This window comes from Bufo gargarizans, unplaced genomic scaffold (genome assembly GCF_014858855.1).
Source record: "Bufo gargarizans isolate SCDJY-AF-19 unplaced genomic scaffold, ASM1485885v1 original_scaffold_1883_pilon, whole genome shotgun sequence".
Taxonomy (NCBI): domain Eukaryota; kingdom Metazoa; phylum Chordata; class Amphibia; order Anura; family Bufonidae; genus Bufo; species Bufo gargarizans.
This window is the reverse complement of record NW_025334555.1, coordinates 83,024-110,519: the sequence shown is the minus strand read 5'-3', so window position 1 is coordinate 110,519 and position 27,496 is coordinate 83,024. Positions and strand designations below refer to the sequence as shown.

The window sequence follows — 27,496 nt, the reverse complement described above, 5'->3', positions numbered from 1 at the left end:
GTCACATATGAACATGGCATTTGAGGAGCTAAATGTGTTCTATTGACATTATCGTTGATTGCATATATTAGCCCCAGGTGGCTGCTGTCTAAAACAGAAGGCACCCGGTGGCTATGGTACCTGTTGCACTTGTGAACGGGCGCCATATTTAAATACCTGACATAAATTTACCCTGGACAGTCCGAGAACAGGTTAAAGATAGGAACATGTGAAGATTTAAGAGTCAAGAGGTTAAGAAGGAGGCCAGTATACTATACCTTTGGAATGTGGTATCCTCTAAAGGTTGTGTCTTTGCTGGCAGCATGGGGTAGGCCTGTAGGAATAATATCTGCAAATCTCTGGATCTCGTGGATTACAGCTTCTGTATACGGCATTTTACTCCTGTCTTCTATTGATGGACAGCGATTTTTGCCGATTACATTATCAATCTCCTTGTGGATTTTCTCTGATATTTACAAAAACAGGAATACATCTTATATTACAGTATATGATATTTGTATCCGTAGAGCAGTTACAACCAAACAAATGATTGAAGGATGTTTGATCTACTAGTTGAAGAAATAGCTAAAATGACAATGAAAGGAGAAGTTATCATTATGGGAGATTTCAATCTTCCAGATATAAACTGGAAAACCAAAATAGCAAGTTCTACCAGGAGTACAGATATTCTAAATTCCCTACTGGGGTTATCCCTACAACAAATGGTTGAGGAGCCAACCCGGATCACCAGTCAGTGTGGTTTAATATAAGAACTGTGAAAGAGTCCCACCACACAAAAACAAAAGTTTTAGATTTTAGAAAAACAAGACTTTTCAAAAATGAAATTAGTCATAAATGAGTCCTTATCAGACTGGAACGGATTACATGGAGTCCAGGAGAAATGGGACTACTTAAAAGGTGCATTATTGAAGGCAACAGAAAATTGCATTAGACTTGTCAGTAAAAGCAAAAAAAGGAAGAGACCACTGTGGTACTCAGCAGAAGTGGCCCAAATCATTAAAAATAAAAAGCTAGCATTTTGTAATTATAAAAAAACCCAGAGCAATGAAGATAAGGAAATCTACAAGATTAGGCAGAAAGAGGCCAAGCAAGTTATAAGAACTTCTAAAGCTCAGGCAGAAGAAAAACTAGCTCAGTCTATGAAAAAAGGGGATAAGACATTCTTCAGATATATAAATGAAAAAAGGAAATTAAGACAAGGAATAACTAAATTAAAAATAAAGGACGGAAGGTATGTAGAAGAGAATAAAGGGCTAGCCGACTGCCTTAATGAATACTTCTGTTCAGTTTTTACAAAAGAAAAAGAAGGAGAAGGACCTCTACTAGAAAGGATGACTATTAAATCGTTTGATGCATGTGTCTTTACAGAGGAAGATGTTCTAAGTTTGCTGTCTAAAGTGAAGACAAATAAGTCACAGGGGCCTGATGAGATACACCCAAAATTATTAAAAGAGCTTAGTGGTGAGCTGGCAAAACCGTTAACAGATTTATTTAACCAATCATTAGTAACAGGAGTCGTCCCGGAAGATTGGAAATTGGCAAATGTCGTGCCCATTCACAAGAAAGGTAGTAGGGAGGAATCGAGCAACTATAGACCAGTGAGTCTGACATCAATAGTAGGCAAATTAATGGAAACCCTATTAAAGAATAGGATTGTGGAACATCTAAAATCCCATAGATTGCAAGATGAAAAACAGCATGGGTTTACTTCAGGGAGATCATGTCAAACAAATCTTATAGATTTTTTTGACTGGGTGACTAAAATAATAGACGGTGGAGGTGCAGTAGACATCGCATATCTAGATTTTAGTAAGGCTTTTGACACTGTCCCACATAGAAGACTTATCAATAAACTGCAGTCATTGAGCATGGACTCCCATATTGTTGAGTGGATTAGGCAGTGGCTGAGTGACAGACAACAGAGGGTTGTAGTCAATGGAGAACATTCAAAACAAGGTCATGTTACCAGTGGGATTCCACAGGGATCTGTACTGGGACCAATTTTGTTTAATATCTTCATAAGTGATATTGCAAAAGGCCTCGATGGTAAGGTTTGTCTTTTTGCTGATGACACAAAGATATGTAACAGGGTTGATGTTCCTGGAGGGAAACGCCAAATGGAAAAGGATTTAGGAAAACTAGAAGAATGGTCAGAACTCTGGCAACTGAAATTTAATGTGGATAAGTGCAAGATAATGCACCTGGGGCGTAAAAACCCAAGGGCAGAATATAGAATATTTGACACAGTCCTGACTTCAGTATCTGAGGAAAGGGATTTAGGAGTAATTATTTCAGAAGACTTAAAGGTGGGAAGACAATGTAATAAAGCAGCACGAAATGCCAGCAGAATGCTTGGATGTATAGGGAGAGGTATAAGCAGTAGAAAGAGTGAAGTGCTTATGCCGCTGTACAGAACACTGGTGAGACCTCACTTGGAGTATTGTGCGCAGTACTGGAGGCCATATCTCCAGAAGGATATAGATACTCTAGAGAGAGTTCAGAGAAGAGCTACTAAACTGGTACATGGATTGCAGGATAAAACTTACCAGGAAAGGTTAAAAGACCTTAATATGTATAGCTTGGAAGAAAGAAGAGACAGAGGGGATATGATAGAAACTTTTAAATACATAAAGGGAATCAACTCGGTAAAGGAGGAGAGCATATTTAAAAGAAGAAAAACTACCACAAGAGGACACAGTTTTAAATTAGAGGGGCAAAGGTTTAAAAGTAATATAAGGAAGTATTACTTTACTGAGAGAGTAGTGGATGCATGGAATAGCCTTCCTGCAGAAGTGGTAGCGGCAAATACAGTGAAGGAGTTTAAGCATGCATGGGATAGGCATAAGGCTATCCTTCATATAAGATAGGGCCAGGGACTATTCATAGGATTCCGATATATTGGGCAGACTAGATGGGCCAAATGGTTCTTATCTGCCGACACATTCTATGTTTCTATGTTTGGAAGTGTTGAAAAGCTCAGGCCTTATGCACACACCATACACCCAAACAACAAGGATCGGTTAGGTGGCAGCCTTAGAAATCTGTGCACCCATAATATTCCTTCCTATGCTTCAAATTCCACACAGAGGCATGCATTCATATGGAATTTATTTTTTTAAAATGTCACTATGTTTTACCACATGCCCAAAGGCTTGGACTGGCCCACAGGGATACAGTTGAATCCCCCGATGGGCCCTGGAGCAAGGTGGGACAAGTGTCACATAACACAGTAAATTACTGCACTACATACATATATTCAATGTACAGCACCTCAACCAGCCTATGTTCACATAAAAAACTTGATAGATTATTAACCCCTTAAGGACCTATGCTGTACATGTACGTAATTTCTTTGCGGGACTTAAAGACCCATGACATACATGTACTTTATGGTGATCGGGCGGGTGCAGGAGCTGCGCCCGCCCAATCAGCGGCAGGGGTCTGACAGTCACTGATAGCCTAACCCCTGCTGCATGCGCCGGCACTGGTGAAATCACTGATGCCGGCGCATTAACCCTTCATGTGCTGCGGTCAGTGCTGACCGCGGCACGAGCGATGTCGGGCGGGGATGAGCGCTGCCATCGGGTCCCCGTGCTGCTGTGACTGGATCTCACAGGCAGGAAGCTGTATGAGTAGTACACACTGTATTACTCATACAGCGAATGCATTCCAATACAGAAGTATTGGAATGCATTGTAAAGGGGATCAGACCCCCAAAAGTGGGACAAAAAATAAAGTGAAAAAAAAGTTTCCCCCCCCAAAAAAAAGTTAGTTTCAAGTAAAAAAAACAAAAAAACAAAACAAATTTTTCCCAAATAAAGTAAAAAGAAAATTATACATATTAGGTATCATTGAGTCCATATTGACCGGCTCTATAAACATATCACATGACCTAACCCCTCAGATGAACAACGTAAAAAAAAACTGTGCTAAATAAAGCATTTTTTTGTCAACTTACATCATTAAAGTACACCAAGCAATCAAAAAGGCATATGCCCGTCAAAATAGTACCAATCTAACCATCACCTTATCCCGCAAAAACTGAGCCCCTACCTAAGACAATCAGCCACAAAATAAAAAAAATATAGCTCAGAATATGGAGACACTAAAACATTGTTTTTTTTTTGTTTTAAAAATGCTGTTATTGTGTAAGACTTAAGTAAATAAAAAAGTGGACATATTAGGTATCGTCGCGTCCATAAGAACCTGCTCTATAAAAATATCACATGACCTAACCCCTCAGGTGAACACCGTAAAAAAATAAAAATAAAAACGGTGTAAAAAAAGCAATTTTTGTCACCTTACATCACAAAAAGTGTAATAGCAAGCGATCAAAAAGTCATATGCTCCCTATGATAGCACTAATCAAACATTCATCTCATCCCCCAAAAAATGAGCCCCTACACAAGACAGTTGCCCAACCCAAAAAATAAATAAAACTACGGCTTTCAGAATGAGACACTAAAAAATCATTTTTTTTTTCTGGAGGAAAGCTACCAGTGTCCTCTTCTCTCCAGAACCTACCTTCTCAAAGTTTCTGCAGGGACCCCAATATTCACTTTTCTGGTAGCATCTTGCTGCTGTGTGAGCATGTAATATTTGTATGTATCTGTACGGTGGGCCCCCCAAATGAATTTTACTGGTGGGCCCTAGGCACACTGCATACCCATATTTTCCACAAGAAGCATACAAAACAGAGACACCATGTGGCATAATGTACATGAAATAGAAACATACATGCAGCCAAAATTCATCCTGCTGTCCTATCTCAATCTTTCAATTTCCCACCAGCTGACTCTTAACAAACGTACACCCCTCGAATGGGTTCTAGGAATGAGATTTTTTAGGTTAACATAAAATAACTCAAGAAAAGCTCAAACCTAACATGCTTCCTGTTGAAATTGATCGAAAAGAAACCTCTGGCGCATTTGTTTAATTATGTCACTGAAGGCCAAAAGAAAAAATATTTTGATGTCCATCAGTATATGGAGCTTTCCTGCAGCAGACACAATGTGAAAAGACCCTTAGCAAAAGAGGAACTGATGACATTGGTGGACTTGACAGGTTATGGAAACAGGACTAACTTGGCCCAGGACTAACTTGGCCCAGGACTAACTTGCAAAACCCCCTCCTGACGTGCCAATTATAATACTGGTGTCATTTGGGCCTTCTTTGTACGAATGCTACTTCTACACCTCCTATAGCTTTATTCCTATGAGTCCTGGACCCCAATGTAAAACCTTCGCCTGCCAAGTGCTAATTATAATACTGGTGTCATTTGGGCCTCCTTAGGCCTCTTTCACATGGGCGTCCCGGATTTTACTCTGGATGCGTCACGTGTGCATAGCGCCCTAGTAGGCATGCAATTGCAGTCAGTTCCGATGTTCAGTTTTTTCTGCGTGAGTGCAATGCGTTTTGCATGCACGTGAGAAAATAACTCAATGTGGTACCCAAACCTGAACCTGGACTTCTTCACTGAAGTTCGGGTTTGGGTTAGGTGTTCAATTAATTTTATAATTTTCCCTTATAAGCAGGGTCGGCGCCACCTGTAAGGCGTCCTAGGCAGCCGTCTAGGGCGCAATTTAGCAGGGGGTGTCGGCCCCGTGCGGTTTTAAAAAAAAGCGTTGGTTAAGTGGCAGCCGGGCCGGTCCTGCCGCAAGTTTTTTTTTTAAGTACGGCGGCGGGCCCTCCCCCGCACTGGGCGGCTGCCGCACTGCCCGGACTGGCGCATCTATGATTGTGCACCGCCCAAACGCAGCCTGAAGAGAGGGACTGACAGGAGGGAAGCGCTTCTAATGTAGCGTGGCTGAGCTCTGTTCCATCCGCGGCACATGAGCTTTTGTTTCCTGTACCCGGCTGGACTGACAGGAAGTGCTCACTTAGTGTGCACTTCCTTTCAGTCTGGCCGGGTACAGGAAACAAATGCTCCTGTACCGCTGACCGAACAGAGCTTGGCCACGCTACACTAGAGGTGGGGGGGAAATTGAGAGTGACAAGGGAGTAGGGGGGAAATGAGAGTGACAAGGGAGTTGAGGGGGTGAGAGTGACAAGGGAGGGGGGAATGAAAGTGACAAGGGAGGGGAGAGGAAATGAGAGTGACAAGGGAGTAGGGGGGAATGAGAGTGACAATGGAGGGGGGGAATGAGAGTGACAAGGAAGGGGGGAAATGAGAGTGACAAGGGAGGGGGGGAATAAGAGTGACAAGGGAGGGGTAGAGAGTGACAAGGGAGGGAGGGGGAGAAGAGAGTGACAAGGGAGTGGGGGGGGAGAAGAGAGTGACAAGGGAGGGGGGATAAGAGCGTGGCGAGGGAGGGGGGATGAGAGTGACGAGGAGAGGGGGAATGAGAGTGACAAGGGAGGGGGGAATGAGAGTGACAAGGGAGGGTGAGAGAGTGACATAGGAGGAAGGGGGGAAAAGAGAGTGATGAGGAGAGGGGAAAGTAGAGAGTGACGAGGGAGGGGGGAAGAAAAGCCTGACAAGCGAGGGAGGGAGGAGAAGAGAGTGACAAGGAAAGGGGGAGAAGAGAGTGACAAGGGAGGGGGGAGAAGAGAGTGACAAGGGAGGTGGGAGAAGAGAGTGACGAGGGAGGGAGGGGGAGAAGAGTGTGACTAGGGGGGGAAGAGAGTGACAAGGGAGGGAGGGGAGAGAAGAGAGTGACAAGGGAGGGGGAGAAGAGAGTGACAAGGGAGGCGGGAGAAGAGAGTGACGAGGGAGGGAGGGGGAGAAGAGTGTGACTAGGGAGGGGGGAGAAGAGAGTGACAAGGGAGGGAGGGGGGGAGAAGAGAGTGACAAGGGAGGGAGGGGGGGAGAAGAGAGTGACAAGGGAGAGGGGAGAAGAGAGTGACAAGGGAGGGGGGAGAAGAGAGTGACAGGGAGGGGGGAGAAGAGAGTGACAGGGAAGGTGGGGAGAAGAGAGTGACAAGGGAGGGGGAGAAGAGAGTGACAAGGGAGGGAGGGGGAGAAGAGAGTGACAAGGGAGGGAGGGGGGAAGAGAGTGACAAGGGAGTCCCCAGAGCCAGACCAAGAGCCAGACTGCAGCCAGAGACCAGATCATCTTATTGTCCTGGTGGTAAGTAGACAATGCAATATGTTTATTATTTAATTGTTTAGTTATTAATACCACATTGGAAACTAATTTACCTCACATTAAAAGGACACTATAGTCCCAGAACCAGTACAGTTTAATGTAGTGGTACTGGCGTCTATAGCCTGTTCCTGCAGAGAAAAGACACTGTGCAGTACTGGTGGTAAAGGAGCATTATAGTGCCAGGAAAGCAAACTAATTTTCCTGGCACTATATAGTTGTTAGGAGTGGGGCACCCCCTCGTGTCCCCCCTCCCACTGGGCTGAAGGGGTTAAAACCCCTTCAGCCACTTACCTTTCTCCAGCGCCGGCACTGGGAACTCTTTTCCCCGATCCTCCTCTCAGCTGCGAATGCGCATGCGCACGCGTTCAAAACTATGTTCCGCGTCTTCCCACTGTAATTTTCACTGTGAGAAACACAGAAGCACCTCTAGCGGCTGTCAGGGAGACCGCTACAAGAAGCTTGATTAACTCTAAGGGAAACAGCAGTTCTTTTAATTTAAATGCTGAGAAAGGGGTGGAACATATGTGATGTAAAGATATAGGCAGATCATCTGATAAGCGGGAGGGCAATTTTTATCTTGCCTAGGGCGGCAAAAATCCTTGCACCGGCCCTGCTTATAACATGGTTATTAAGGAAAATAATAGCATTCTTAATACAGAATGCTTACTAAAATGTTGCTTGAGGGGTTAAAAATTTTAAAAAAATTAACTCATCTCATCCACTTGTTCGCGCTGCTGGCATTGCCTTCTTTCTTCTTCTTTCAGGAGAGCGCAGTGACGTCAGCGCAGGTCCTACTGAATGATGATAGAAGGATCTTCAACCTTCATTCAGCAGGACATGCGCTGACGTCACCGCCCTCACCACATGGTGAGCGTGATTACTTCATCAAAGGGCCCTTCGCAGGTCCTGAAAGATGAAGGAATAAGACGATGCCGGCTGCGCAAACAAGTGGATGGGGTGAGTTAATTTTTATTTATTGTTTAACCCATCAAGCAACATTTTAGTAAGCATTCTGTATTAAGAATGCTATTATTTTCCTTTATAACCATGTTATAAGAAAAAAATAATACAGTAAATTGACTTTTATTAATTTACTAACATAATCTCCTAGCAACCATGTGTGAAAATTGCATTGCATCCGCACTTGCTTGCGGATGCTATGCGATTTTCACGCATACCCATTCATTTCTATGGGACCTGCATTGCGTGAAAAACGTAGAATATAGAACATGCTGCGATTCTCACGCAACGCACAAGTGATGCATGAAAATCACTGCTCATCTGAACAGCCCCATTAAAGTGAATGGTTCCGGATTCAGTGCGGGTGCAATGCGTTTGCCTCACGCATTGCACCCCCACAGAATTCTCATCCATGTGAAAGGAACCTTAGTGTTACTGCTACTTTTACACCTCCTATAGCTACATCGTATGAGGGAAAAAAATTTTTTTTTTAATAAAATCATCAAACCAATCACCTTGTATTTCAGGATATTTCAAGAGTATAAGGAAACCGTATCTCAGCGTCAAACTTGTAGTCTCTGTTCCAGCTAAGAATAAGTCGAATATTATCCCTTCTAGGTTCTCCTTGTGAAATTCTGTGTCTGGATTCTTTTTTTCCTGGAAAATTTGAAGTGGTTAGTAATGAGCAAAGTTTAGAAAACTTTGATTTGGCTGCTACGCCGAATTTCACTAAACAAATTTCTTTGTGAGTAGCGGGCGCAATGACATGGAACGGCGATTGCGCTGCCCTGTCATTAAACCCCTCAGATGCCGCGTTCATTGCTGATCACAGCATCTGAGATTTTTTTTAAATGGGATTTCGGGGGTTAATTGGTGAAAAAAATATATAAAATACTCCCCTATCCATTCGCGTGTGAAGAGGCCAACTCAGCTATCTTGATTGAAGATCCCGCGTGAAATCTCGTGTGACACATGATGATGTCATCACACTGGCAGATTTTGTACAGGATCTTTTATCAAAATAGCTGAGGCACCCTCTTTGGGCTCAAATGTAGGAGGTGAGTATGATTATTTTTATACCGCCATTTCAGGCAAAATTCATTTGTTACTAGTGTTGATCGATCTCCAAAGTGCTTATGTGCTCTGGCCGAACACATCGGTATGCTCGTGTGTTCTACCGAGCACCCGAACACCCGAACACAATGGAAGTCAATGGGAGAACCCCAGGCACCCCCTGCTCGGAAGAGAAGAGAGAGTCTGGTTCACAAAAAAAGGTTAGAAATTGATGGAAATCCCATCAAAATGGTTTGGAAACAACATTAAGAGGATAGCTGGATGCATCCTTGATTCCTATTATCTATGACATACAATAGACAACCACACAAAGGCTATATGCCAAAAGCCAGGTATATGCAAGCCATCAATCTATCCATGAGACAGATGACAGGCTTAGTCAGCATACCTTACAATGGCAGCCTTGTGCACTATGAGACATTCCAAACCAGCTCTCATCTGACTGAGAGCCAGTAAGCCTCAAAGTTAATTCAGATCTGTTGGATGTCTTGGATGGACCTGCACACCTACATCAATATCATTAGGGTGATAAAAGGTTTTCTGATTGTCCTAACATAATATTCAATAACTTTTCTATACAGTTTTGTCAAGTAAAAACTAATTTGCATAAACATGGGCATATGGGAAAGACATGCAAATGAGTAGAATCTGCCTTGTTTTTTAGCTGAAAAACCATTTGCATGAAAAATTTGCGATCTACACTACTCATGAACAGCTATTGGTTTCATAGTCTTATAACAAGAGTGATAGTATTGTCATAAGACTATGAAACCAATAGATGGCGCTGTTCATGAGTCATGAACAGCGCCATCTATTGGTTTTATAGTCTTATGACAAGATTATTAGTGTAGCCTTTTGCATGGAAAATTTGTGATGAAAATTTGCGATTCGATTATTTGCGATCTACACTACTCATGAACAGCGCCATCTATTGGATGCATAGTCTTGTCATATACTATGAAACCAATAGATGGCGCTGTTCATGAGTCGTTACAAGCAGGGCAATAGTCCTCAGACACACCCTAGCAAGCTTATATTACCGCAGATAAAGTGCTAGAAGATGTGTGAATAATAGTAGCAATCTGATATACACCTCAGTGTTAGCGCAGGCTATTATAGGCTGAGTGCTACACGGTGTGTGAACTCTGTTGAGCAGTGTGCCCCACTTACTAGCGCCACAGGAAGATGAACAGCACCATCTATTGGTTTCATAGTCTTATGACAAGAGTAATAGTCTTGTCATAAGACTATGAAACCAATAGATGGCGCTGTTCATAAGTAGTGTAGATCTCAAATTTTCCATGCAAATTTTTTTTAGCTGAAAAACTAGGCAGATTCTACTCATTTGCATGTATTTCCCATATGTCCGTGTTTTTGCAAATGAGTTTTTACATGACAAAACTGTATAGAAAAGTTATTGAATATTATATTAGGACAATCAGAAAACTTTTTATCACCCTAATGATATTGATCTAGGTGTGCAGGTCCACCCAAGCCATCCAACAGATCTGAAGTAACTTTGAGGCTTACTGGCTCTCAGTCAGATGAGACCTGGTTTGTAATGTCTCATAGTGCACAAGGCTGCCATTGTAAGGTATGCTAACTAAGGCTACTTTCACACTAGCGTTCGGGGCTCCGCTTGTGAGTTCCGTTTGAAGGCTCTCCCAAGAGGCCCCAAACGCATCCGTACTGCCCTAATGCATTCTGAGTGGGTGTGGATCTGCTCAGAATGCCTCAGTCTGGCACCGTTTGTCCAGACTGAGGCAAACGGATCCGTCCAGACTTACAATGTAAGTCAATGGGGACGGATCCGTTTGAAGTTGACACAATATGGCTCAATTTCAAACGGATCCGTCCCCTATTGATTTTCAATGTAAAGTCTGGATGGATCCGTCTGAACAACTTTCACAGAATTTTTTCTAAACTATTATGCAGACGGATCCTTTCTGAATGGATCCCATCGTCTGCATTATAGGAGCGGATCCGTCTGTGCAGACACCAGACGGATCCGCTCTGAACGCAAGTGTGAAAGTAGCCTAAGCCTGTCATCTGTCTCATGGATATATTGAAGGCTTGCATATACCTGGCTTTTGGCATATAGCCTTTGTGTGGTTGTCTATTGTATGTCATAGATAATAAGAGTCCAAGACGCATCCAGCTATCCTCTTAATGCTGCTTCCAAACAATTTTGATGGGGTTTCCATCAATTTCTAACCTTTTTTTGTGACCCAGACACCCTCTATTCTTCCGAGCAGGGGGTGCCTGGTTTGATGTTCGGATCTCTCATGACTTTCATTGTATTAACTTGTACTCAAGCACCAGCAGTATTCGGCTGAGCACTCGGATGTGCGGAGTATAGCGATGCTCAAGCCGAAACAGCAGTTCGGCCGAGCGTGCTTGCTCAACACTATTCATTACCACAAAAGAACGAGGAAATTCGGCTTCGCAGCAAATCAAATTTTCTATGTAATTCGGATCAAAGTCCTCTTTGGATACTTTGATTTGCTGAACACTAGAAATGATCATTAGTTTAATTATTCAAAATTGTAACATGAGTCTAAACAAGTGCAAGTGAAAGAACTGTTGCTTCCATCATCTGATTTTCAAAGATGGTTGAATTGTGGCAGCTATGACCTCTCCCTACATATACAATGTTTCAAGGATTATCTATAAACTCACCTCTTCCATCTTCATGAGGAAGCAATCTATTAAGTCGCGAGGGCAGTTCTTATCTAGGGTGGCTCGATGGGTATCCGCCATCTCATTAAAAATTTGTTTAAGGTTGCTAGTAATTTTGAAGATGTTCAGGTGAGGACCGGGAATGTAGCGCATTATGGTTGGGAATGTGCTGAGAAGCTAATTTAAAAAAAATAGAAAGTTAAAGCATTATAGTTCTTCTATTGGTTGAATATCATATTGTTATACAATATACTTTGATATTTTTTCCTTTGTTGTTTTGATATGTATCTAGACCACTGACATCTGACACTTGACAGTGGTATTTATCTATTGTCAGGGCCATATATTGTGATTAAGAGGTTCCTGACACAGGATCACCCCTATCAGGGAGACCATTCCGTTTTGTATGCAGGGATAATAGTTTGTAGGACGAGCTTGAGGGTCAGATATCTCTTCCTTTCCTTAGCAACTTCCAAATATACACAGCCTAATTGATAAAATATTTTTTTTGCACTTATAGGGATATTTTAAATGAATACCATTAAAGGTTACGTTTTACACTGGTGAAGGTGGAAACATTAGGGCTTGACATAATCTGGATGCAACAGAACAAGTATTTTAAACACACCAACAATCTACAAAAGTAAAGAATTGCGTAATTGCAATGGCCCAAATTAAAAAACACATCTGGGACCCCACCAATTAGCTGTTAGTGATGTGCTTTTAGTAGCAACATGGCCTTCTTGCAGATATTTATCTTGCAGCTACCTGTACCTATTTTGGCTTCATTTGTGTTAAATAATGACATTTGTGTTAATTCTTGTCAATCTGAGGTTGTGTTTACCTTATTTTAAGACCTTCTAAGAACCTGATGTGTTTTTTTTTATTATTATTATGTCCTGATATATAAAACCATAAAATTCATAGTTACTTAGTAATTATGGTTGAAAAAAGACATGTCCATCAAGTTTAACCAAGGGATAGATGGGAATGCGAATCCCAGAAGGAAGTAGGACCCAGATTTCTACACATTTTCATAAGCATTAATGTAATTTACTTTCAAGAATTCATCTAAACCCTTCTAAAACTGTCCACTGTTCCTGCTGTGACCAACGTCCTGAGGTAGTCTATTCCGCAGCTTCACAGTTCTTACAGTAAAGAAGCTTTGACCCCTCCGGAGACTGAAATTTTCTTGTCCAGTCGGAGGCAGTGCCTTCTTGTCTTTTGAGGGCATTTTACATGGATCCGTTTTTTACCGTATTTTTTGTATGTCCCTTTCATATATTTGTATAGATTAATCATGTCCCCCCTTAGACGTCTCTTCTCAAGACTAAATAAATTTAATGATTTTAATCTTTCTTCATAACTAAGAAGAAAGATTAAAATAATTAAATTTATTTAGTATTGAGAAGAGACGTCTAAGGGGGGACATGATTAACAAATTCAAAGAGGATGTACTTTATTTTACTTTTTCTGTCTGTATAGCCAGGTGGATAGCTGTATCTGGGCATATCTAATGGATAACATGTAGCCAGAAGTTGCCATATACCCTATATTTCACTTAACTGCACATTTATAACATTGCACCTATACAGGGCTGTATTTACTACAAGGCACATGAGGGCCTGTGCTTAGGGCATCGGGAAGTAAGGGTGCTAAACTAGTTTGTGTTCCGGTCCGTGACTACTCTCGGATGATGTCCACATGCTGTCTGTTTTTCTTATAGACCTTCTTACACAAGTGAATGAATCTTGAGGGGAAATCAGACCTGGGTGGTGCATGTTATGATTTTTTCACTCATAGCATGCACCATCCATTGATGGAGAAGCCTTGAGCATTAGGTTTGTATTTTACTGGCAGCTGTATAAGGGTGTATTTAGATGAGATGTTTTTACCACACATTCAAATTTGCATTTAAAAACGTGTCTAAAATCACACTCAGTTTTGCCGTGGTTTTGTGATGTCGATATTTCCCAGACAAACAAGACATGGTGAAAAGTCATTATGCACAATGGAGTTCCATTACTCCGCACACGTGCACACACAGGACCAACTTGATTAAATATTCATTTCCCTCTTTATTAAACAAGTCAAACTTCAATAAATGCATAATCCATGGCTTAATATAGAAATGTTAAAAATGATCTGTCACCATTTTCTTCATTCAGGAATCGTTTGCATTATCATGCGTTTCCAAACATGTGCACTCGGCCGGCATCCACAATGCACATTCATTCTCCAGGATCGGGGTGCCATATGGCATCCACCACATAGCGTTTCAAGGCTATGACACCTTTGTCAAGCGTATGTCAATATCGTGTCATTCCATTTTTAAATGCCTGGTCACATGACCGAATTGAAGCTAAACAAATAGATTTTGATTTGAATTTCAGGAAAAATTTGATTTGCCACCAAGCCAAATTTCCTACTGAAATGACGGTAAATAAAAGAAAAATACATACACACAAGTGATGAATGAACTTATGAAAAATTCAGTTTGGCTGCTTTGCCGAATTTCACAAAGAAATTTTGATTAGTGCCGAATTAAAGCGCATTGACTTGTACTGTATGTAGCAAGCTCAATGACGGGGAATGCTCCTTCCCGTCATGGAACCCCTCAAGGTGCCGTGTTCATCACTGATCGTGGCATCAGGGGTTAATCTGGTTAAAAAAATAAACATGCTCAGCTTATCCATTGCTTATCCATCCATTACGGCCATCTTGATTGAAGACACCACTTGAAATCTCACTTGGTGACGGCCTGCACGAGATTTTGCGCAGTATCTTTATTCAAGATGCCTGCGACGGCCTCTCCACTAACAAATAGATGAGGTGAGTGGTTTTTTTTTTGCTGCCATTTCAGGAAAATTGATTCGTTACCATGAAGTGCAAGGAAACTTGGCTTCACGGTGAATCAAATTTTTCCTGAAATTCAGATTGAAGTCAATTCGTCTTAAATTCGATCAACACTAATACTTACCTCATCTACTTGTTTGCAGAGGTGCAGTTGTGGCCATCTTGAGGGGTTCAATGAAGGCGGGCGGCGTGATTGCTATTCCCTATTATTGCGCCCGCTACATACAATGGAATGCGATTCGTTGCAAAGTAATTTGAAACAAATCTAATTTCTTCGTGAAACTTCTGTGAAGCTTCTGGCTATACATTCATACCTTCTAGGAGAAATAACAAAGGAATTGCACATAACATACTGTATAAGAACAGATGCTCCAGAATTGTTATTACAAGGGGAATGCAAGCAGTTAGGACATGTTAGGAGAGGGGACAGGTCCTCTTTAACCGCCTCCCGACCATGTAACGCACGATGCGTCCGGGAGGCGGTTGATTTATTCCTCCTGGACGCATCCGTGCGTCATCTCGCGAGAGGCGAGATTTCCTGTGAACGCGCGCACACAGGCGCGCGCGTTCACAGGAACGGAAGGTAAGCGAGTGGATCTCCAGTCTGCAAGCGGCGATCGTTCGCTGGCAGGCTGGAGATGCGATTTTTTTAACCCCTAACAGGTATATTAGACGCTGTTTTGATAACAGCGTCTAATATACCTGCTACCTGGTCCTCTGGTGGTCCCTTTTGTTTGGATCGACCACCAGAGGACACAGGTAGCTGTGTAAAGTACTACCAAACACCACTACACTACACCCCCCCCCCTGTCACTTATTAACCCCTTATGAACCACTGATCACCCATGATCACCCCATATAGACTCCCTGATCACCCCCCTGTCATTGATCATCTGCCTGTCATTGATCACCCCCGTATGATTTTTACGGATCCACGGATACATGGATCGAATCCGCAAAACACATACAGACGTCTGAATGGAGCCTTGCAGGGGGGTGATCAATGACAGGGGGGTGATCACCCCATATAGACTCCCTGTTCACCCCCCTGTCATTGATCACCCCCCTGTAAGGCTCCATTCAGACATTTTTTTGTCCCAAGTTAGCGGAAATTTTTTATTTATTCTTTTCTTACAAAGTCTCATATTCCACTAACTTGTGTCAAAAAATTAAATCTCACATGAACTCACTATACCCCTCACGGAATCCAAATGCGTAAAAGTTTTTAGACATTTATATTCCAGACTTCTTCTCACGCTTTAGGGCCCCTAAAAGTCCAGGGCAGTATAAATACCCCACATGTGACCCCATTTCGGAAAGAAGACACCCCAAGATATTCCGAGAGGGGCATATTGAGTCCATGAAAGATTTAAATTTTTGTACCAAGTTAGCGGAAAGGGAGACTTTGTGAGAAAAAATAAAAAATATATCAATTTCCGCTAACTTGTGCAAAAAAATAAAAAATTTCTATGAACTCGCCATGCCCCTCATTGAATACCTTGGGGTGTCTTCTTTCCAAAATGGGGTCACATGTGGGGTATTTATACTGCCCTGGCTTTTTAGAGGCCCTAAAGCGTGAGAAGAAGTCTGGGATCCAAATGTCTAAAAATGCCCTCCTAAAAGGAATTTGGGCCGCTTTGCGCATCTAGGCTGCAAAAAAGTGTCACACATGTGGATTCGCCGTACTCAGGAGAAGTTGGGGAATATGTTTTGGGGTGTCATTTTACATATACCCATGCTGGGTGAGAGAAATATCTTGGTCAAGTGCCAACTTTGTATAAAAAATTGAAAAAGTTGTCTTTTGCCAAGATATTTCTCTCACCCAGCTTGGGTATATGTAAAATGACACCCCAAAACACATTACCCAACTTCTCCTGAGTACGGCGATACCACATGTGTGACACTTTTTTGCTGCCTAGGTGGGCAAAGGGGCACATATTCCAAAGAGCACCTTTAGGATTTCACAGGTCATTTTTTACACATTTTGATTTCAAACTACTTACCACACATTAGGGACCCTAGAATGCCAGGGCAGTATAACTACCCCACAAGTGACCCCATTTTGGAAAGAAGACACCCCAAGGTATTTTGTGATGGGCATAATGAGTTCATGGAAGTTTTTAATTTTTGTCACAAGTTAGTGGAATATGAGACTTTGTAAGAAAAAAACTAATAAATAAATAAATAAATCATTATTTTCCGCTAACTTGTGACAAAAAATAAAAAGTTCTATGAACTCACTATGCCCATCAGCGAACACCTTAGGCTGTCTACATTCCGAAATGGGGTCATTTGTGTGGTGTTTGTACTGTCTGGGCATTGTAGAACCTCAGGAAACATGACAGGTGCTCAGAAAGTCAGAGCTGCTTCAAAAAGCGGAAATTCACATTTTTGTACCATAGTTTGTAAATGCTATAACTTTTACCCAAACCATTTTTTTTGCCCAAACATTTTTTTTTATCAAAGACATGTAGAACAATAAATTTAGCGAAAGATTTATATATGGATCTCGTTTTTTTTGCTAAATTTTACAACTGAAAGTGAAAAATGTAATTTTTTTGCAAAAAAATCTTTAAATTTCGATTAATAACAAAAAAGTAAAAATGTCAGCAGCAATGAAATACCACCAAATGAAAGCTCTATTAGTGAGAAGAAAATGAGGTAAAATTCATTTGGGTGGTAAGTTGTATGACCGAGCAATAAACGGTGAAAGTAGTGTAGTGCAGAAGTGTAAAAAGTGGCCTGGTCATTAAGGGTGTTTCAGCTAGCAGGTTGAAGTGGTTAATTCCAGTTTACAAGAATACATTGAAACTGCAGATCTCATTTAATCCTTTTTGATGCAGATTATGGGGGTTATTTACTAATCTAAAAAACGCCTAAATTAGGTGTATTTCACGCTCTATCTGCGACTTCTCCCCGCTCACTCCAGGTCTAAGATTGTGGGTGTTGTGTGGGTGGGGAAAGGGAGGGCCAGTCTCATTCATCATTTTCTACGCCTGCTTTAGGCATAGAAAATGGTTTTAATGTAAGACAGCCAGGAAGCTGTATTACATTTAGAATTGATGTTGGATGCGCCGAAGTTATGGAGAGGCCTGCACCTTTTCATAACTTCAGCGGATCCACCGTCAGTGCAGGGCCTTTATTAAGACCAGCGTCTAAAACACTGGTCTTAATGAATGTGCCCCTATATATGTGTATTTAGTATGAGTACATTTTTGCTAGCGTTTATAGGATCAGGCATTTCAGTATGGAACTGACATAATGATGACACATGACAAAGGGAGTGTGCCTCTGCTGCCCTGTTCCAATTGAACAAATGTGTATTGTGGACCACCATTGAGTGCACATGTTTGGAAATGCAGGCAATTCCTATATATATACTATTTGTATAAACTGCTTGGCCAGTAACTACAGTACATTACAAACCAGAGCAATCACAGTGAAATTAAGTGTGTTTTTAAAAGTGCTGGAAACCATTTTATGCAGCTACTGTATACCCTCAAGTCAATAGGCAGCTGAATGTGCCTATTGCAGCATAAACTCTAAGTACAGCCCTGTACCTATGCACATTTTAGATTTTTTTTTTAGTACAGTACCTACCTGTCCTGAAAAAGTGTTGAAGAACTGGAAAATATCATCAACATATTTCAAGAGAGTCAAGAATTTTTTGTCTTCATAGTCAAATCTTTCACCAAACACAACGGAGCAAATGACATTGGAAACAGCGTGTCGTAGAATATATGTTGGGTCAATTGGAGAATCTGTTAGTAAACATGAAGAGGTGACCAGTCATTGCTTAATTTATAAGTCAAGTTCACTGAAGTGTTGAGCGAAGCAGAATTCGGTCTAAAGTTTAGGAAAACTTAAATTCTAATGAATCCAAATTTCCTCATGCTTTGTGGTAATGAATCAGTTTTCCTAAAATGGTAGCTGCATCCGTTAGATAGTGAAACTAAGTGCAGAGGAGACAATCCTGGAAAAAGCAAGATGACCAATAATGCCATGTAGCCAGCAATCTGCAGATAGCCCTACCTTGTGATGTGAAAGCCCTATGAAACCCTCATCCCACGCAGTCTCCTCTATTGTCCTGTGGGCGGAGCATAGGGAAAGACATGACAAGTTTATGCACTAGGGACAGTGTTGCTGAAAACGATTAATGGAAGAATATTAGAAAGGGAGACTGCAGGGGGAGTGCAGGGAGACTCAAGGGAGAACGTACGGAGATTGCAGGAAAACTTATTCTACATCAGTTTTATTTATTCATTCCTACATTTACTTTTTCCTACATCAGCTGTAAACTAAGATATGTAATTCAATACCAATAAGATGGAAGCCTTTATTATTCCACTGCCAGCGTGCCAACCAATACCATCCAGTCTGCAGACCTTAGGGGTGGCCAGGTCTTAATGATGACCATCCTCATCTTTTTCTGGCTTTAAAATCATCCTTAAAAGTCTCCATGTCCTAGAAAAGTCAGCAAGATGCAGAAAGAGGAGGCGCTGGATGTTCCTGATTATATATTCTGTTTCAAGGTTCATTAAAAGTGTGGCAGCATGGCCGCAACCTGCCCGCAGCATGGCCACTCTGTGTGGCAGCACCCAAAGGCAGAGTTACCTGGGTATACCTTATGTATAGCAATTCATGATTAGTGTTGATCATGAATATTAGAATTTCGAATTTTTATCGCGAATATAGGTACTTCGAAAATTAGCGAATATTTCGAATATAGTTATATATATTTGTAATTTCGAATATTCAAATTTTTCCCCCCCTTTTTTTCCCCCTTTTTTAAAAAAAAATTAGTACACATGATCCCTCCCTGCTTCTAGCTTGTAGGCCAATAAGAAGGCTGCAATATACTTGACTTTAGGAGAAAACAAATATATTTGTTTTTTAGAATATTCGTAATATTCAAAAACAAGAATATATAGCAATATAGCAAATATTCAGAAAAAAACCTAATATAGAACAATTTTGCTAATATAGTGCTATAATCTTCTTTGTCTAATATTGCTTAAGTTACTTAAGCAGGGAGGAATCATGACTTCAGATGGAAAAATAGACAAATATTCTAAAAAACAAATATATTCGATATAGTGCTATATATTCATTTTTCGAATATTTGTAACATTCTAAAACAAGAATATATAGCAATATAGCGAAAAAACAAATGTAGAACCATTTAGCTAATATAGTGCTATAATCTTTTTTTTATAGTTCTAATTTTTTACCAATCTGAACTTCAGATGAGACAAAAATTACAACTATTAGACAAAGAAGATTATAGCACCACATTAGCAAAATTGCTCTATAGTTTTTTTTCGAATATTCTCTATATTGCTATATATTCTTGTTTTCGAATATAACGAATATTTGAAAACACGAATATATTTGTTTTTTAGAATATTTGTATATATATATATATATATATATATTTTTTTTTATTTATTTTTTTTTAATCTGTATAGTTGTTCCACTTTGGCATACTCCTCCCCGTCACTATGGGAAAGCCTGGGGGTTAGAATATACCATCGGATCTGAGTTTTCACAATTTCATTGATTCTCATTACGAAAATTCGCATTCCGAAAATGTTTATTACAAAAATTAGCATTATGAAAATTCGCAATCAACACTACTCCTAAAGTCAAAGATATTGCAGCCAAGCTAGAAGCAGGGAGGGATCATGTGTACTGATTAAACAAAAATCTTGAATATTCGAAATTACGAATATATATCACTATATTCTAAATATTTGTGAATTCTCAAGGTGCGGATATTCAAGATAAATATTCGCAATTCGAATATTCGCGATCAACACTACTCCTGGGCTGAGTTTAAGCCTACAATGTTGAGGGCAATTTGTGAACCAGCTATATGTATTTGCTGCTTAGAAGCCCTGTGCAGATGGAGGGGTAGTGCTCAATCTAAAAGAGGCAGCTACCCCCCAAACACACTGCAAGAAAATTTAGACTAGCACATTCAAAGTCACGAGAAAACTTATATAATAGGTATAGCAACATTGTAATCCAGGATATTCTCAAAAAATTTTTTTTTGTATGTTAGCAGTTATGGATGTTCTCTAGAGATGAGCGAATTTCTCAAAAATTTGATTTGGCTTGTTTGTCGAATTTTCCCCAAAAATTTGGTTAGATCAGTTTTTCTTTGTGGCGAATTCGCAGTTAAAAAACTGCTATTTCCTGGCTGCAGAGAGCCTTTATAGTGGTGTAGAACACTGTGCCTTGCAGTAACACGCATAGGGAGTCTGCTGTGGTAGTGAAACAATACTGTGAGTCAGTATGACATGTAGATGACAGGCGTCGCTCTTAGAATCACTGCACACCATGCAGCACACTTCACTTATTTAAGCAGTTATGGGGCCAAAACTGACCAAATAACTCAAGTGTGAACTCAGCTTTACTAGTCAATGTTAGCGCCAGTGTAAGAACCGTGCAGAGGCCCAAGATCCTACTATAGCGTGAAAGAGCGCACTCCTTTTACACCAATTCACTGATTCCACATAGATTTATACAGAACCTGTTCTATTAAAGGCTTATACAAGTAGAGCCCCCCCCCCCGACAGAGAGGAGAGGGTGTCAGCAGTAAGTTTGTGTTGACGTCACTGATTATTTTGCCCTTCCTCTGTTCTGTCAGAACAATAACCCACAAAAAACGGATCCTGTCTGTGGAGCATCCTCCTTCACTCGGTCAGCATTTGGTCAGTAATTCATCAGTATTGCTAAAGCCCAAAAAAAAAAAAAAACAGGATAGGAATGTTTGCATGTCTTCTGTGTTTTGTACTCACTCCTGCTTTTGGCTACCAAATCATAAGCCAATTCTGATGCAAAATAGGGACCATGTCATGCAGGCTTTACAGCTGATACATAGACAGTATCTGTTGTGTGTCTCATTTTTCCTTCCTTCTGAAAGATCAGAAGAAGGGTCAAATAAATGATTATGTCAGCTAGGCCGCAAGGCAAAATAGTGGCCAAGTCATGAAGTGGGGAGGTTAGGAACAGCATGAGAAGTGGCGTAGTTAAAGGCTCATGGGCCCTGGTGCAAGAGTTCAGCTTGGGCCCCCCTTCCCTCAGTGCTTGTTGGCAAGGGGCAGGGAAGCACATAGCCTTCCTGCTGCCAGAGGCAAACATTAAAAGGGCACCCTCATGCCAAATTCTTGACCTAACCCCTTCCCTCTAGCCAGAAGTGTAAATAGACCAGCATGCACTTTTTATAATGCTAGTGTCTTATGTAGCACAAGGGTTTTTGGGCCCCCTCAGGCTCCTGGGCCCGATAGCGACTGCTACCTTGGCACCCCCTATAGCTACACTCCTGATGAGAAGCACACAGAGTTGCCCTATGACATAGTGGTGAGGTGAAAGCAACATGAGGAGGCCACAGAGTGGCACAATGACAGAGTATGGAGGTGGAGGCAGCAGCAGCATCAGGAGGGTAGCCACAGGGTGGCACAATGACAGTGTGGAAATGGCAGCATCAGGAGACCTGAGTGGTGAGGTGGCAGCAGCATCAGGAGACCACGGAGTGTCCTGTTGACAGAGTGGGGAGGTGGGTGGCAATACCAGTACCAGTTGAATATGGTGGGTGAAAGAAGGAGCCCTTTGCATCAGATGTGTGGCATCAGGCAGGTGGTAATATCAGAATAGTAACTGAGGCCACAAATCCAGTTTGCTACCCAGTAGTCCAGCAGATCTTCAATGTGGGGTGGCAGGGTGCTTTCTAAGTATGCCACCACCTGCTGGTTTAGATCCTGCTCCAGTTCTACCTGCTGCTGGTGAGTAGTGTTGATTGCGAATATTCTAATTGCAAATTTTTATCGCAAATATTGGCACTTTGAGAATTTGCAAATATCTAGAATATAATGCTATATCTTAGCAATCGTGAATATTCTAGATTTTTTTTCATCAGTACCCATGATCTCTCACAGTTTCTTGCTTGTGGGCTAATGAGAAGGCTGCAATATCTTTGACTTTAGGAGTAGTGTTGATGGTGAATTTTCGTATCACAAATTTTTATCGTGAATTTTCCAATTGCCAATTTTCACAATCAAGAAAATGATGACTGGAGATCTTGCATTTGCAAATATATGATTCATATTTGCACATATATTGCAAAATATCGCAAATTTGAATATTGCTGGTGAGTAGTTTCCCCCATAGACTCAAGTTGCTGCTGATGGAGCTACAGCAGCCATGGCAGAGGAACGTGAGTGGAGAGGGCCCCCTCCGGTCAGACCTGCAAGAGGATGGACGATGGCGCAGATAGACAGTGGCTAACTGATTACATAGGATATCTCTATAGTAGTTCAGTTTGTCCTCCCTCTAAGTGGGTGTAAAAAAGGCCCCCATTTTGGACTGGTAGTGAGGGTCCAACAAGGTGGAGAGCCAGAAGTCATCCATCTGCCGAATGGTGACAATTCGTCTGTCACTACACAAGCAAGTGAGCATGCATTGTGCCATTTGTGCAAGTGACTAGGAGGAACACCCTGCCTCCATCTCCACTGCATACTGCCACGGTGTGTTCGGGTCCTCTGTCTAGTCTTCCTCATCGCCCTGTAGTTCCTCTGGCTGTCCTGTCCTGTCAGCTGAGTAGAAAAAACACCCATTAGGCTACACATTGCCTGTGCTCCAATGTCCTCCTCCCCCTCCTCCTCCTCTTCCAGTTCAGCCCCCACAGGGCTCATGTGGCTGTGAGATCTAGGCACCACGTCTCCAGTAGCCCGACCAGCCAGATTTACCAGCATCTGTTCCAGGACATGAAGCAGTGGAATGACGTTGTTCATCCCATAGTCCTGGTGACTGACAAATAACGTGGCCTCCTCGAAGGGCCTGAGCAAATGGCAGGTGTCATGCATGAGCTGCCACTGGCTGACATCGAAGTTACACAGTGGAGTACTCCTATCGTCTTGCATCATCAAGAAATCGTTGATGGTCTTTCTCTGTTCGCATTGTCGGTCCAACATATGGAGGGTGGAATTCCAACTGGTGGAAAAGTCACATATCAGCCTATGTTGGGGGATGCTGTTATGCCACTGCAGCTCAAGGAGGGTGTGCTTTGCGGTGTATGAGTGGCTGAAGTGCATACAAATTTTCCTGCCCTTTTTTAGGATGTCTTGCAGATGGGTAGAAGACTTCAGGAACCACTTGACAACCAGATTGAACACGTGTGCCATGCAGCGCTGACACCTTGTTCTTCCCGTTGTTGGTCAGCATGATTCTGATTTTCAGTTGTCGCGGAGAAAGCCAAGATTTGATTTCTTGATTCATCACACGGAGCAGTTCCGCCCCTGTGTGACTCCGTTCGCCAAAGAAAACCAGGTGCATAACAATGTGACACTGCCGAGCCCTGCACATGTGGTATGCTGGAGGGGCACTGTGACTTGTCCCTGCAGTGGAAGCTGAGGACGTGGTGGAGGATGAGGAGGCAGACGCGGACATTGTTGCAGGATCAACGGGTAAAAAAAACGTGGAGGTGGAAGAGGCGTGACCTGGCCAAGTTGTTGTTGTGGCTGAGCAGGAACCACATTCACCCAGTGGGCCGTAAAGGACATGTATTGTACCTGACCGTAGTTGCAGCTCCACACATCAGCGCTGCTGTGCACTTTGGCAGACACCGACAGGCTCTAGGACTGGCCTACCTTCTGTTCTACATATGTAGGGCTGGTATTGCATTTTTCGCAAAGAAATGATGGCATGGGACTCTCCACCTCGGCTCGGCACAAGCCATCAGTTCTCTAAAAGGTGCAGAGTCCACCACTTGGAAAGGGAGGAGCTAAAGCATCAGCAACTTGGACAGGAGCACATTCAGCTTCTACGCCGTTGGATGTGTGCACGCATACTGTTGTCTCTTGGCAATCGCTTCAGTGATCGATTGCTGACAGAATGACTGACGAGGAGTAGGAGCAGGAGCATCTGGACCAGCACAAGATGTGATTGACAGACAGCTCCCTTCGGCTGAGGTGATGGAGCCTTGATTGGCTGAAACTAGGTGCGTGCCACTGGGTGATGCAGCGGTAGCTGCGGCAGGCTGGACAACCACATCGGAGCCACGGTTTTCCCAGGCCACTTTATGGTGACACTGCATATGTTGACGCAGGGCCGCAGTGCCAATATTGTCACCTTGCCCATGCTTCACCTTCTGCCCAAATATTCTACATATGGCCATGTTGACCTCCTCCAGCGGCTTCACAAAAAACTGCCACACTGCCGAGTACCTGATTGCCCCCCCAACACTACTCACTGGCTGACTACTACCTCCTCTGCTTCCGTGAACACGTGTACCACTCCTTTCCGGGCAGGTAGGCTGCTGCAAAGCAGGTGGTCTACCCCTTGCCCCTTTGGTTCCTGACCTCCCACTGCTGCTGCCCGGCCACGCTAGCGACTTGCTGTCTCAGTCGCTGCCTGACGGGCAAGCTGCCACCCTCTTCTCCTGATTATGACAAAGCCCCTTCTTCACCCGGCTCCCAAGTGCAATTGGCTTAATCATCATCGAGTAGTGTCTGCACATCACTGATTTCCTCCTCAACGGTCTCTGGGTCAGGAGCCTGACCGCTCACAACACAAGCTCCCACGCCACTCTCCTCATCACTACTTGCCCGGGTAGCGGAGGAAGCGGCAGATGTCTCCTCCAGATCTTGGCTGGGCAGTAGCTGATGACTGTCCTCTAGTAGCTTATCCTCGCTGAAAAGTGAAGCTGAGCCCGCTGCATATAGTTCTTCTCGCGGTGAGGGAACAGAACAGGACAGAGGCAGGTTGAGGACAGGTGAGGGCCCAGTGCCTGGTTCAGGCCATGCCAACTAAGGATTGTGTTTGACGAACCCACCAACTGTTGGCTGGGGGTGTCTGATGTAACTTGGCATGACGTGGATGACCAAGTAAGCCAATCAAGAAACGCCAGGTTGCTGGTCAAGATACAACCGCTAGATGACACCGGATCTCAGGCCTCTCGCTGCGACTCCTGCTGCCACACCCTCTTTCTCTGCTGCGAACTCTGCTTGCGCCAGAAACATTCAGGCCTATGCCACTCCTCTGTGCATGGCCTAGCACTTCTCTGCCTGACATAATTGTAGTTGATAAAAGAGTAGAAGTGGGGCACTCACTAAAAGTATAGGGATCTTGAATTTATTAAGGCAATAACATGGTAAAAGTACAATAAACGTAATAAAATATCATATATCAATATTGCATTGAAGTATCAAAGTTACAATAAAAGGGGAGCAAATAAAATATGGTACTATCGACAATAGGCAATAAAATATAACAATAATGAAATGCAATGAGAAAGGGTTAAATACAATACTATTTAGATATATAAATTAATATGGATCCCGATAAATATGGTTAAAAGTAGTGAGTTCATATGTCAGCCATGGGGACATTCACTGATTAAATCCTGAGGAATAATTCCATGTATGGTGATCCGCTCCAACAACCAGTCTTTAAATGGTTCTCTCAAGCAAGTAAAGTCAGAGTCCCGAGCGTATGCAGCTAAAGAAGTTTTACTGGATATCAGTTTAGCTGCTGATACGCACAGCGGCGTCCCGCTGTAATAATGCGATCGCTTATGAGTGGGGTATACAAGTGCTTACCCGAGGCTTCTGGATAACGATTCCTCGACACGGTGCGTTGGTGTACGGCTCCGGTCTCAAGGATAGATGTCCTGTTTCAAAATTGGCGCCAGTTGAAATGTTTGTTGCACGCGGTATGAATTACCTGCGTAGTACAATACCGATGATTCCGGTAATGAATCTGGCGCACAGGTGATGACTTCCAGGCTTCTCGGACTTGTAGACCCACTTGTCCTGGTGGGGGGGGGGGATACCAGACGCGTTTCGGGGATTTACAAAGCAGACCCCTTCTTCAGACCACTGAAGAAGGGGTCTGCTTTGTAAATCCCCGAAAAGCGTCTGGTATCCCCCCCCCACCAGGACAAGTGGGTCTACAAGTCCGAGAAGCCTGGAAGTCATCACCTGTGCGCCAGAGTCATTACCGGAATCATCGGTATTGTACTACGCAGGTAATTCATACCGCGTGCAACAAACATTTCAACTGGCGCCAATTTTGAAACAGGACATCTATCCTTGAGACCGGAGCCGTACACCAACGCACCGTGTCGAGGAATCGTTATCCAGAAGCCTCGGGTAAGCACTTGTATACCCCACTCATAAGCGATCGCATTATTATTACAGCGGGACGCCGCTGTGCGTATCAGCAGCTAAACTGATATCCAGTAAAACTTCTTTAGCTGCATACGCTCGGGACTCTGACTTTACTTGCTTGAGAGAACCATTTAAAGACTGGTTGTTGGAGCGGATCACCATACATGGAATTATTCCTCAGGATTTAATCAGTGAATGTCCCCATGGCTGACATATGAACTCACTACTTTTAACCATATTTATTGGGATCCATATTAATTTATATATCTAAATAGTATTGTATTTAACCCTTTCTCATTGCATTTCATTATTGTTATATTTTATTGCCTATTGTCGATAGTACCATATTTTATTTGCTCCCCTTTTATTGTAACTTTGATACTTCAATGCAATATTGATATATGATATTTTATTACGTTTATTGTACTTTTACCATGTTATTGCCTTAATAAATTCAAGATCCCTATACTTTTAGTGAGTGCCCCACTTCTACTCTTTTATCTATTTATCTTTATCAGACTGGGTGCTGTCTGTTAGTGGGTGCACCTCTTCTTAGATCCCCTTCTCATCTTAGTGCGACATTTCCCTTGAATCAAATAATTGTAGTTGAACTAAACAAATTAAACGGAAATTAAAACACCCCTATAAAAGCAACTAAAATACCTTTCT

The 27,496-nt window shown here is 42.4% G+C and overlaps 1 protein-coding gene across 1 annotated transcript in view; it reads right to left on the bottom strand.

The window, feature by feature from the left end:
- The window catches only part of LOC122923773 (cytochrome P450 2C8-like), a 51,329-nt gene that overhangs the window by 4,621 nt on the left and 19,212 nt on the right, over positions 1-27,496 (bottom strand). The window contains exons 4-7 of the mRNA XM_044274609.1: positions 18,258-18,418; positions 11,802-11,978; positions 8,564-8,705; positions 258-445 (exon numbers count right to left, since the gene is read on the bottom strand). Of these exons, the coding sequence (XP_044130544.1) occupies positions 258-445; positions 8,564-8,705; positions 11,802-11,978; positions 18,258-18,418 (668 nt within the window). The remainder of the gene's footprint in view (positions 1-257; positions 446-8,563; positions 8,706-11,801; positions 11,979-18,257; positions 18,419-27,496) is intronic.